This window comes from Pongo abelii, chromosome 10 (assembly GCF_028885655.2).
Source record: "Pongo abelii isolate AG06213 chromosome 10, NHGRI_mPonAbe1-v2.0_pri, whole genome shotgun sequence".
Taxonomy (NCBI): Eukaryota; Metazoa; Chordata; class Mammalia; order Primates; family Hominidae; genus Pongo; species Pongo abelii.
The window spans coordinates 112,046,767-112,060,208 of NC_071995.2; the positions used below are offsets into that span (position 1 = coordinate 112,046,767).

The window sequence follows — 13,442 nt, forward strand, 5'->3', positions numbered from 1 at the left end:
AGAGAGCTATGGGCTTAGCAGCAAGTAGAACGGTGTTTACTTTCGCTGCCTTGTTTCAAAACGTTGTACCATTCCCTGTGGATGCACAAGGATTTGCTTGGAGTTGTTCCAATGATTCGAGGAAGAAGTCAGTTGCTCAGCTGCCATTGACTAGGTCAGTTGGGAGGCAAAGTGGGTTGAGCCCAGAGCCCACAGCTTGAGGAAGGAACCTGCTGCTGTTTGCAAGTTCAAAGGTCTGCAGTCAGATCTGCTGAGTCTTTTTTTTTTTGGTCCTTCTCAGCGGAAACGGGAATGTGCATAAATAGGAGCTGTAACAGGCTAGCTCGGAGTGTTTTACTTATTTAGTTATTTTTAAATTTTTAGTTTATTTATTTTTTGAGATGGAGTCTCACTCTGTCGCCCAGGCTAGAGTGTAGTGGCATGATCTCAGCTCACTGCAACCTCTGCCTCCTGGGTTCAAGTGATTGTCCTGCCTCAGGCTCCCCAGTAGCTGGGATTACAGGCATGCACCACCACACCTGGCTAGTTTTTGTATTTTTAGTAGAGACCAGGTTTTGCCATGTTGGCCAGGCTGGTCTCAAACTCCTGACCTCAAGCGATCCACCTGCCTTGGCCTCAAAATGTTGGGATTACAGGCATGAGCCACCACACCCGGCTGCTCTGAGTGTTTTAAATTGGGAGTTAAGGATGAGCATTTGTACTGTATTAAAAAATACTCCTCAGTTAAAAAAAAATACTCTTTTCCCCTTCCTCGGACACCTAAATCTAAGAGAACAACTCCTATATGAAAATGATATAAAAATCATACATTTTGGAAGTATGTTTCTAACTGTTGCTGAGAGGCTGCATGGTAAAGCTGGAGTGAAAGATGTATTTTAAATCTGTATATATGGGCAAGTATATATTGGTGATTGAAGCTACGTGCTGCCTAAATACATGGCCCAGACTTCGAGGAATTGTAGTGTAATGGCTGGGAATACAGGTTTGGAGTCACACCGTAGAGCTGAAAGCTTGGCTTTTTTTTTTAGCTGTGGGTCCTTGGGCAGGATACGTAATCTCTCTGTGCCTGAAGTATCCACCACCCCCATCCCGTAATGGGGGGATAATAAGCCTGCCTATCTCATGGGGCTATTAAGAACTTTCAGTTAACTTTTACTTATGAAGTGCTAGTAGGGTCCCTCATACATAGTAAGCACTCATTGAGTACTACCTATTATTATTATTATTTTTTTGAGACAAGTCTCGCTCTGTCGCCCAGGCTGGAGTGCAGTGGCGCTATCTCAGCTCACTGCAAGCTCCGCCTCCCGGGTTCACGCCTTTCTCCTGCCTCAGCCTCCTGAGCAGCTGGGACTACAGGCGCCCGCCACCACGCCTGGCTAATTTTTTGTATTTTTAGTAGAGACGGGGTTTCACAATGTTAGCCAGGATGGTATTGATCTCCTGACCTCGTGATCCGCCCACCTTGGCCTCCCAAAGTGCTGGGATTACAGGCATGAGCCACCGCGCCCGGCCGAATATTAACTATTATTTTAATGGTTTTTTTTGTCATTTAATTAAATTAAATTAATTTATTTATTTGAGGTGAAATCTGGCTGTGTCGCCCAGGCTGCAGTGCAGTGGCACCATCTCGGCTCACTGCAACCTCTGCCACCCGGATTCAAGTGATTCTCCTGCCTCAGCCTACAGAGTAGCTGGGATTACAGGCGCAAGCCACCACACCCAGCTAATTTTTGTATCTTTAATAGAGGCGGGGTTTCTTCATTTTGGCCAGGCTGGTCTTGAACTCCTGAGCTCAAGTGATCCACCCATCTCTGCCTCCCAAAGTGCTGGGATTACAGTTGTAAGCCACTGCACCCAGCCTTTTATTTTACTTTATTTTTTAGAGACAGGGTCTCACTCTGTTGTCCAGGCTGGACTGCAGTGGTGTGATCATAGCTCACTATAACCTCCAACTCCTGGGATCAAGTGTTTCCGCCACCTCAGCCTCTCAAGTAGCTAGGCCTACAGGCATATGCCATCATACCCAGCTAATTTAAAATTTTTTATTTTGTAGAGATGGAGTCTTGCTACATTGCCCAGGCTGGTCTTGAACTGCTAGGCTCAAGCAGTTCTCCCACCTTGACCTCCCAAAGCGCTGAGATTACAGGTGGGAGCCACTGTGCCCAGCCTATTTTTTTCTTTAAAGTCTTTACAAAACTTACAAATAAATGTAAAGAGAAGTGGAGGTAGAACAGATTAGCCCTAATCTCACTCTCCAGACAGAATTACCCTTAACTTTTCAGTATTTGTTCTTGCAGGGTTCCCTCCCTCCGTATTTTAATGCTATTATACTGTAATAATGCTTTTATTCTATTTTATTTATTTATTTATCTTTATTTTATTTTTTTGAGACAGAGTCTCTCCCTGTCACCCAGGCTGGATGGCTCAATCTTGGCTCACTGTGACCTCTGCCTTCCGGGTTCAAGCGATTCTCCTGCCTCAGCTTCCTGAGTAGCTGGGATTACAGGCACGTGCCACCCCGCCCAGCTAATTTTTGTATTTTTAGTAGAGACGGGTTTTCACCATGTTGGCCAGACTGGTCTCGAACTCCTGACCTCATGATCCGCCCGCCTCGGCCTCCCAAAGTGCTGGGATTACAGGTGTCGGCCACCGTGTCCGGCGTAATTCTTTTATTTTTTAAGAGACAGGGTTTCACTCTGTTGCCCAAGCCAGAGTGCAGTGGTACAATCATAGCTCACTGTAGCCTTGAACTCCTGGGCTCAAGTGAGCCTCCTGAGTAGCTGGGACTACAGGTGCATGTCACCTGCCCAGCTAATTTTGTTTATTTATTTATTTTTGTATGTTAAATATTTATTTTATTTTTTTCTGTGTGTATGCTTACCCAACCGGCTTTTTTTTTTTTAATTTTTTATAGAGACAAGGTCTTGCTATATTGCCCAGGCTGGTCTCAAATTCCTGGCCTCAATTGATCTTCCCACCACAGCCTTCCAAAATGCTGGAGTTACAGATGTGAGCCACCCCACTGGCCAATTTTTTTAAAAATTGAGTTATAATTTACCATTTTATTATTTATTTTGAGACAGGATCTCTGTCACTTAAGCTGGAGTGCAGTGGCATGATCTCTGCTCACTGCAGCCTCCACCTCCCGGGTTTAAGCAATTCTCATGCCTCAGTTACCGGAGTACCTGGGATTACAGGCACCCGCCACCAAGCCCAGCTAATTTTCTGTATTTTTAGTAGAGATGTGGTTTTGCTAAGTTGGCCAGGCTGGTCTTGAACTCCTGGCTGAAGTGACCCACCCACCTTGGCCTCCCAAAGTGCTGGGATTATAGGTGTGAGCCACTGCGCCTGGCCCTAGTTCACCATTTTAAAGAGTATACTTGAGTGGTTTTTATTCACGAGGTTGTGCAACCATCACCACTATCTAATTTCAGAATAGATTCATCAGTCATGGCTGTATTTTAATAATTATCTTTTGTTTTTTTAATTCCCAAACCCTAGAAGATGCCTCTAATGGAGGAGTTTCTGAGCAGCATCCCTGGCCCAGTGGCTTTGAAAGGGAGCTCAAACCAGAGACTATTTCAAGCCCTGGATATCACATCCTGAGGGCCACAGGAGAAGAGAACATGGCTGTGAGTTTGGATGATGATGTGCCGCTCATCCTGACCTTGGACGAGGGTGGCAGTGCCCCACTGGCTCCCTCCAACGGCCTGGGCCAAGAAGAGCTACCTAGCAAAAGTAAGATGGTGGGGTGGGCTGGGGGGACCCCAGCTTTACTGTTTCAGAGGCTGAGAGGTGATAAGCACTTTGTGGTCTGATAGTAGGGGTGTGTAACTTGTTGCCTGGCCCCACGTTTGAGCCCCAAGTTCTGATACAGAAACTACTCCTGGGAGGCTGTGTGTTTCTCCTTCCACACCCCCAGCTTGGCAGTGTTTATGGGGGCCTAGCTGCCACTCTTCGTGCCCTCATTCCCTTTTCCACTGCCTGCCTTGCACCTGAGGTACCTTGGCCTGCCTGTGGATGCTTGGCGGGGACCTCAGGCCAACCTGCTTTGGCTGCCTTCCCTGCCCCATTCCTTGTTTAAAAAAAGAAACAGATTTCAACACCAGCCTCCGTCTGTCCCCATCTGAAACTGTTGGCAGGAAAGCAGCACTGCCCGCGTCTCTTTGCTACATCTCAGTCCCTCCTTGCCCAGGACAGTGGGGAAGAGGGCGAGTGTTTTGTCATGATCCATTGATTTGAGGGCTTGGGGTTTTGCTTTGTCTTCCTCTGAACCAAAGCCTAGCACAAAGTGAACCCAAGTGCAGCAAGGAGGTTTAAATTTTTTAAATTTTAAGTGTGTTTCTGGCAGAATGAGAGGCCTTGAAAACCTTTCTGGTTCTCATCCCGAAGCCATTTGTTTCAGTTGCTCAGGCCTTGGGCTCAGGAGAGGCTTAAAATAACTCGCCTTTTCTGGAGGGTCCTAAGACATCGGGAAGCAGTGCTTTAGGGTCTGCTTAGCAAATGGATGTTCCACCATCTCCCGGTGCTCCCCAGCCAGGGCAGAGATGTTTGGGGCCAAGGAGAGACGAGCCAGGCTCTCCCATCTCCTTTGTCCAGGGAGAATTCAGTTGAGTTGCAGGGAGTTTGGTGGCCTCCCCTGGGAACTGATGAAGGAGAGCAGTGTTTCCAGAGATGTGAGTGTGGTGGGGAGCCCTGGCTGCCTAGAAACAGGCCTCTCTTTGCTTCACTGTGTTCACCCTCATCTAGGGTGGCAGAGCTGGATTGCCCAGGAGGATTCGAACATAAACCTGATATTTCCCCAAGTGCCACTCAGGGATGAGAAAGCAGTGGCTCTGATTTCAGACTATCTGTTTTGTTTCTGAAATCCCTTTGCAAGGCTAGGCAGTATTATCCCTATTTACAGAGGAGGAAACTATGGGTCAGAGAGGTCAAGTAACTTGTCTGAAGTCACACAGCCAGGAAATGGTTGAGCAGAGATTTGAACCCAGCATCGTCTGACTCCAGAATTCCTTCCCCTTCTCCTCTTCCTTCTTTTACTTCTTCAGCTGCTCCTCCCTCTCCTTTTTTCTTCATCACCCTTAACAAATGTGAGCACAGGCCAGGCGTGGTGGCCCCCACCTTTAATCACAGCACTTTGGGAGGCCAAGGCAGGAAGATCACTTGAGCCCAGTGACTTTGAGTTCAAGACCAACCTGGGCAACATAGCGAGACCTTGGCTGTACAAAAAAATTAAAAACTTAGCCGGGTATGGTGGTGCATGCCTGTAGTCTCAGCTACTCAGGAGGCTGAGGTGGGAGGATCGCTTGAGCCCAGGAAGATTGCAGTGGGCTATGACTGCACCACTGCACTCCAGCCTGGGCAACAGAGTAAGACCCTGTCTCAAAAAAATAAAAGGTGAGTACAGGCCTTTAGCATTTATATTATCTCCTCATATAACCTCAATATAGGGTTGTTATTATTATCTGTATTTTACAGAGGAGGAGACAGGCTCAGAGAGGTTAAGTGACTTGTCCAAGGTCACACAGCTAGTAAGCAGTAAAGCATGTCTTATCTTTCCTCCCACACCACAGTGGAAGGTGCTTTGGGGAAAGGGATGAAAGTGATTGTGGCTCAGTTTCAGCTTTAGAGAGGAATGTTGCCTAGTGAGGGAGGGTGGTTGGCCTACTAAGGGTGTGGCTTGTGTCTGGAAATAGCCAGGCTCAAGATTCTAAATGGGAATCCTGGCTGTCATCGTGAGTGTCACTTTTAAGTCCCTCCAAAGTGCCCGATCTGATGGTGGGGTGTCCAGCTTTCCTGTGGGATGAGAGGGGCAAGAGAGCAACCCAGTCCTGTGTCAAGATCAGGCTTTGAACCTTGATGAATAGGAAATAGGCCAGAGACACAATAAGACTCTCCTTGGCTAGGCCACTAGCAAGGCTGCTTTTATCTTGGCAAAGTCAGTGGCTTGCTTTGGTTTGTTTCTCAAGAATAAAGAAATGTATAACTAACTGCTGGGGTCCAGGGACATTGTTTTTCCTGCACAGCACATTAGTATCTTAGTTTCTTCTCTCAGCTTCTTACTGGGTCATTTTTTAAAACCTCAATGACTTGTTGGTGTAATTCACCAAGCCTTTCTGGGAAGAAGGGTAGGACCTGTGCAAGTAAACAAGAGATTTCAGAGGAGGCCTGCTCTGCCTTAGCATAGTAGGCCTTTGATATTTCATGCTTGGATTTTGGCCTTGACCTTCTACCCCAGCGTCCCCTGTCTCTGCTGTCTGAGGAGCAGTCCTTCAGTCCTTTTTTTTGAGACAGAGTCTCATTCTGCTACCCAGGCTGGAGTGCAGTGGCACAATCTCGGCTCACTGCAACCTCCGCCTCCCGTGTTCAAGCAATTCTCCTGCCTCAGCCTCCCAAGTAGCTGAGATTACAGGCGTGAGCCACTACACCTGGCTAATTTTTTTTGTATTTTTAGTGGAGACGGGGGTTTTACCATGTTGGCCAGGCTGGTCTCGAACTCCTGACCTCAAGTGATCCACCTGTCTCCGCCTCCCAAAGTGCTAGGATTATAGGCGTGAGCCACCGCACCCAGCCCTGAGCAGTCCATGTAAAACACAAGCCCAACCTGGTTGTTTCCTTGTTTTAAAGCTTCCTGGGACTTTCCCATCCCTCTGCGGGGGTTGGGGAGGGCAAGCTCTTCAGCTGGCAGACAAAGCCTTGCGTGTTCTAGTGCCTTCTTGCTTGACCAGTCCCATTTCCTGCCTCAGTCCACAGCACCATACTGCATTTAGTTCGGTGAATTCCCTGTGCATTCTTAAACCTTTCCACCTTGCTGGCAAGTCGATCTAGAATCCCTTTCTCAGCCCCTTGTTTGCTCATGGCCTCCAGTTCTGTCTTGAAAATCCTGCTGATAACACCATCTCTTTGAAGCCTTCACTGAACTTCCCCTTCCTGACAGAGCTAATTACTCACTACCCTTTTCTGCTTCGGTATCTTGATTAGGCTTCCATTATTACAAGTAGATTATGGTGGGGTAATTACATGTTTAACCATCTGATCACCTACTAGGCCCTGATATCCATTCATCTTTTTTTTTTTTTTTTTTTGAGATGGAGTATCACTCTGTCGCCCAGGCTGGAGTGCAGTGGCACCATCTCAGCTCACTGCAACCTCCACCTCCCAGGTTCAAGTGATCCTCCCACCTCAGCAGCTGAGACTACAGGCATGTGTCACCACGCCCAGCAAATTTTTGTATTTTCAGTAGAGCCTCTTTCCTTGGCTCCCAAATGGTTACCTTCTTGCTGTGTCCCCGCGTGATTGTCCCTGAGTCTGTGTGTCTGTCCTCTTCTGATAAGGACACCAGTCCTATTGGATTAGGGCTCATCCATATGACCTTGTTTTACCTTAGTCACCTTTAAAGGCCCTTTCTCCAAAGACAGTCACATTCTTTCACCATGTTAGCCAGGCTGGTCTCAAATTCCTGACCTCGAGTGATCAACCCGCCTTGGCCTCCCGAAGTGCTGGGATTACAGGCATGAGCCACCATGCCTGGCCCATCCATTTATCTTTGTATCACATAGCTCAATCCCCACAATATGCAGGTACTCAACAAATAGTGGTCAGAATCAATGTACTTGGATTTCTGGGGCCTTGCGGCTCATGGGAGTGGCAGCGTAAGGGCCCGAGTTAGAGGTGGGCAGCCTCCCTCCTGCCGCCTCTCCTCACCATTGCTTTGAGTCCCATTGCTCTCAGCACAGCTGAGTGTCCTGGTGGCTGCCATCATTGATCTTTGTCTTTGGTTGCTGTAAACCTTTGAAGTACTAAGGAGTTGGCAGAATGCAGATGCAGGCCATCTGCGGAGTTGGCAGCGACATGAGCATGGGCTACTGGGAACGAAGCAAGCTTTCTAAGGCTAAGTCACCATCAAGCCTGGCCTTTGTTTTGGCCCAGCAGCCGCTGAGGCCTTCTCAGCACTGTACCTCCACGCTCCATGTCTGCTTGGGCACCCCTAACAAAACACCATGGACTGGTGGCTTAAATGACAGAAATCTAATTTCTCACAGGTCTGGAGGCTGGAAGTCCAAGACCAAGGTGTCAGCAGGTTTGGTTTCTTGCGAAGCCTCTTTCCTTGGCTCGCAAATGGTTGCCTTCTTGCTGTGTCCCCACGTGATTGTCCCTGAGTCTGTGTGTCTGTCCTTTTCAGATAAGGACACCAGTCCTATTGGACTAGGGCTCATCCATATGACCTTGTTTTACCTTAATCACCTTTAAAGGCCCTTTCTCCAAAGACAGTCACATTCTGAGCTACTGGGGGTTAGGACTTCAGCCTGTGAATTTGACGGGGACACAGTTCAGGCCATCACACTCCTACCCCTTCTTCAGAGGCAGGGGCCGAGGAATCTGGCTGTGCTGCCTGTGACCTTTAACCCTATGTGAGGGCCTTATCCCTGCAGGAAACTGGAGGGTTTGGGTTTTTCTCCTTATATGGGCAATTGTGGATTTAATCCAAGACTCAGACATCTTTGGGCTCTAAGCGCGGCTGCTGCAGTGCTAATGAATGACTCACAGGCAGCATGGTGTCAGGTTGATAAAGGAGGCAGGTATGAGCAGAGGTATTTAAAGCCTGGAAACTAGGAATAACCTTGAAAACAGTCAGCGGGGCCGCTGTTAGAGCGGTGTAGAGACAGACCACAGTCCACACCGCGTGGCAGGCGGTGGTCTCACCCACTGCATTCAGGGAATCAGGACGAGTCTGAATGTAGTGGGCAGTCCAAGGAATTTCCCAGGGTAACAACTCTGGTCACACTCAGCTCTGCCTTCTCCCTGCCTTTAAAGCCAGCCGCTGCCTAAGATGGGCAGGACCATGTGCATTTTCTGAGTGAAGGAAGGATTGGGCTCGCGGGGGCTGGCTGAGGTCTGAGCAGGATGCTCGGTCTCTGCTTTGGTGCCGGGTTGTTCATGGTTTTCAGGTGACAGGTCCTGCAGCTAAGGCCCAAGGTCACAGCGCAGAGAGCTGCCCTCTCCCTCCTTCACGCTGATGCCTGGCACACCATCGGGAGTTCCCTAGGACACAGTGCAGCCTCAGCAATGTGGAGGATCCCTGCCCCCTGGCAGGGGCCCCCATGTGGCACCCTGGTCCCCTTTTCAGGGTCTTCATGCAGCCAGGGCGAGTTGGCACCAGGCTCAGTCAAGGTGGGCCAGAGCTGTTGGCCTCAGGGCTGCCGTAGCCAGGAGGAGTTGGGAGAGATCCTCGCCGGCTGGCACCAGAGGATAATCCACCCTGAGGCATGCGCTTCATCACTGATGTCTGTGCCGTGGCTCTGCCTCTGACCAGATGGCCCCAGCATACTTGCCAAAGAGTGAAGAAGCCCAAGGGGCTTGCACAGCTTTTGTCACTTGTGATACCATGGTGAGTGGAGTGGTTGAGCTGAGTATAGTGCTTAGCTCCTCCAAGCCTCAGCCTGCTCATCTGTAGAATGTGACCATGATGGCATCCACCAGTAGAGTCATTGCGGGGGATTGACTGAGATCATGTGTGTGATCACATGGTCAGTGCTCAGCCGGTCATAGGCGTTTTTATCATGGCAGAAACTGGGCTTCCTTGGAATATCCTCCATGAGCAGAGGTCCTGAACCCAGGCCACGATTCAGATCCTTCTTGCCTCACTCCTGGCACAGCAGGTGGCCCCTGCCGAGCTGGGACGCCTCCGTGTAGCAGCTGGAGACCAAGCAGCAATTAGATTTTCACAGGCTCCCACCGAGCTTGGGCATTTGGCTCCGCTGGAGTCATTCCCCTGGCTTTTTCAGGGCCTCACCAAGGCAGAGCGTTGGGTGTCACCAGACCAGCAGTGGTGCCAATTAAAATGAGTAAGCATCCAGCATGCTGGGCGGGAGCCTTGCAGCCGAGCCTTGGAGCTTTCACTTCCTCAGCCCTCCACGTCTTCATGGGGGGGATCCTGTCTGTTGCCTCAGGCCCCCTGCCATGAGATGCCATCTCTTCCCGTCCGTCTTTCCCCGCACACAAGACGCTGCCGCTCTAAATGGCAGTCGTGGCAGCTGGGTGCGGGCTGGAGCACCTGCTGCGCTCCTCCCCACTCGCCTGGGGGAGGGCTGAGTTCACGTTTGCTCTGAGAGCGCTTCATGAGCCAGAACTGTGAACTTCTCAGCTTCCCCATCGGGGAGGCAATATGGGAGGGCTTGGATGGCTCACAGCAGTGTGCCGCTGGGGGCATCTGGTTGCAGTGCCCTCTGCGGGGAGGTTTCAAATGACAGCAAGGTAGCCCAGGAACAAACCTGGAGTGACGTCAGTCTTGAGACAGACCCCACACCGCCTTCCTGCTCCAGGAGCCCCCGGTGGCTGCCTCTCCATTCTTGCCCTTGGCTAGAGTGAATCCTCTGGTTCGGACATCCTCTGACTGTCACCCTTCTCCCCGCTGTCAGGTATGCCTGGGGAGAGGATGTGCCTGGGTCAGGGTATGTGCAGTCATAATCATGGCCTGTGGGTGTTGAGCCCTTGCCGTGTGTCAGGCGGTATCCAAAGCATTTTTGTGCTGCTGTCTATCATTTGGTCCTCCCTCCCAGCAGATTTGGGAGGCTGTTACTTTCAATATCATCTTAGAGAAGAGGAAACGGAGGCTCTCAGAGGTTGAAACTTATCCAAGGTCACAAAGCCACTTTGACTTCCTTTGAACCCATGTCTACTGACTCCAGAACCAGTCTCTTACCTAGTATGCCCCCCTCCGTGAGGTAGAGCTCTGTGGAAGAGGTAGCATTTTAGGCTGAATTTCTTTCTTTCCCAAAAGGAAGTTGGTTTCTATCTTTATCCTTTTTTTAAATTAAACTTTTATTTCCTCCAAGGCAATTATTCTAAATGGAGTTCCATACCTGGAGCTCCCTTTCATATTGTAAAAATAGCACCACTGATGGTGTTTCGTAGTGAAGCTGTGTTGGAGCATCCCAGAGAAGCTCTGAGACAGGGCAAGTGAACACCAGACCACAAAGGACAGCTACGCTCTCACCATCTGCGGAAACTAGGCTTTTCCCCCGTGCACACCTTTCCCTGATTCTTCCTCTGCATAGAGACATTTGGCTACTTTTTCCATCATGGCGGTTAGAACAAGAAAATTTGGGCGGAAAGTGGGAGTTCTCAGGAGCCAAGATTTGGACCTGGGAAAGGAAGGATGAAGAGGAGCAATTTGGAGCAGGGCATGAGGTTAGACTCCCAAGGCCAGGTGGGCTTGCTGAGGGCAGTGACCCTCTGAGGTTGTTGACTCCCAGTGGCAGGTGACCCCGTATCGGGACTTGCCTGGTAGAAGTCTCTGGACTGAGCTGGATAACCAAATTGGGACCATTGGTGCTTGTGTTGCCTTTTGTACCGGGTACCCTTTACGCCTTGTTTGCTTTTTGTTGGAGATATTTATCTCCTTGTAAAAAGTGCAGTTCTTTCCCTGCCCCAGTCATGAGGCTCTGGCTCAGAGGAGGTATAAGATCATAGCATAAAATTTGAGAGCTGGGCCGCCCTGGGGCCTGCCGGGCCAGGGGCTTGCTGGGATCAGTGTGCACTCTCTGAAGGGACAACTGTGACTTACTCTGGCTAATCAGTGTCGTGTAGGATCACAGGCTGATTGCTAGCACATTTGCCAGTTTTTCAAAAGAAATTAGAACCTATATTTTTAATCAAAAGTCTTTTGATTTGCAAATAGTGGCAACCAATTCATATATGTCTTCAATGTAGCCAGCCGAGTGAAATCTGGTCAGTAGGCTGCCCCTGCTCTCTCTGACATAGAACATACCGATTCACCCTTTGTTTTCTGTTCAGAGCAGACTACTTCAAATTAAGGAAAAGAGTACAAAACCAACAACAAACTCTCCATGGCCCCTGAGGCTATCTTCCTCTTCCAGTGGCTTCCAGTGGGAATCAGAACAGGTCAGGCAGTCTCCTCTTTGCCACTAAATGCTTTGCCCAAAGAAAGACCAGATTTCATTTGGCTTTGGGATCAAAGCTGGGGCTGGAGGGTGGAGGTGTCAAGCCAGGCCAGGCAAAGGGAGATTTGAAGCCAGAACAGGTGGGCGCATCTTTCCGGAAATGCTGCATCATTCTTTCCTGGTGACTCTTTTCTTCTTTGTTATGGTTCACATGAGTCTATGGAGTGCTCATTCTACATTCTTCCTTCTTATCTTCATCCTATGCAACTTTAGACCGCCACCTTTTTTAAAAGTGATTTGATTTGGGCTGTGACCTTTTTTTATTGTCGTTGGCTTTGACTTTGAAATGTGTAATAAAGATTCAAGTGAGCATTAGAAGTTTTTTTAAAAGTAGTGGTTTAAAAAAAAAAAAGAAAAAAAACAGTGGTTTAATAGCTGGTCATCTTTTTTCCTTAAATCGTCACTTTCTTGTCAACTGAAAAACTAAGTCGAGTTATTAAAATGGCCGCACATTTAGGACTTAGAACAGCTGCCCTGAAAGTTAGAAGAAGTGCGTCAAGTTTAGTTGCAGCTTGGTCTGGTTGGCAGTGAGATGAGTATAGAACATGCTGCTTTTGTGGTGTATAACTCTAGAAGGGTTTAGGGGAGGTTGGCATGGCTTCCCAAGAAGGTGGAAGATGCGGGCAGGAGGAGATGGCGTGCTTCCTCTTGGTGAGGGGTTGGGGTAGCGTCCAGATTGGCTTTAGAGATCGGATTAAGCTTGAGTGTGCTGAGTGTCTAAGGAGATGAACAGGAAGTGAAAGACTCTCCCAGAAGAAAGGAACAGGGGAGGAAAGGTATACATGTGCTGGAGTGGGTGGCATCTGAGTCAGAGGGTTGGGGAGAAAGGTTGGATCCAAATCTTGAGGGTCTCCTTGCCTGCACTCCTAGAGCCATACTGAAGAGGAGCTGGACCTTCATCCTGGGGTGGCGGAAAACCCCGGGCACTTTAAGCAGGGGAATGACCATTGTTTTTCAGGGGAGTGTCTGAACATTCATTCATGCTGCCCTGGCAAGAGCAGTTGGCAATGATGGCAAGACCAGGCAGTGTGGAGGTGGCCCAGGGACACGGGGTGCCTGCTGTGGTTTGCCTGAACTGTGTTTTAAGAGGCTGCATAACCAAGCAGTTGCTATGCACATACAGCTTGGCATCTGAGTCTGCCACTCCCCGGCACCCCATGTTTGTTACCTGCCTGGTGCCTGTAGGCATTTGAGTTTGTAGCCCCTGGTTGAATTCTGACGATACAGCCCTTTGGCTGAAGACCACGCAGCTCAGCCAGGGGAGTAGCAGAAGATCAACTATGGACAGGTGTGACTTAGGAAGAGATGGGAGTTTGGGGTGCTGGGGAGAGGGACCGAACATCCCAGGGAGGGGAAATGGCATAGGCTGAAGTAAGGAGGGGGGTTGTGGTGAGTCGAGATTGCCACTGCACTCCAGCCTGCATGGGTGACAGAGCAAGACCCTGTCTGAAAAAGAAAAAAAAAAAAGTAGGAACTCTT

The 13,442-nt window shown here is 49.2% G+C and overlaps 1 protein-coding gene across 4 annotated transcripts in view; it reads left to right on the forward strand.

Moving 5' to 3' along the window:
• The window catches only part of TPCN1 (two pore segment channel 1), a 77,037-nt gene that overhangs the window by 1,756 nt on the left and 61,839 nt on the right, over positions 1-13,442 (forward strand). For 2 of the 4 annotated variants that reach the window (XM_063712256.1, XM_024256418.3), the window contains exon 2: positions 3,502-3,738. The exons of 1 other annotated variant lie outside the window; for it this stretch is intronic. In XM_063712256.1, coding sequence (XP_063568326.1) covers positions 3,627-3,738 — 112 coding nt within the window. In that variant the 5' untranslated portion in view covers positions 3,502-3,626. Of the gene's footprint in view, positions 1-2,053; positions 2,147-3,501; positions 3,739-13,442 lie in introns of all 4 variants that reach the window. One more of the 4 variants, XM_024256416.3, reaches the window with a different exon arrangement.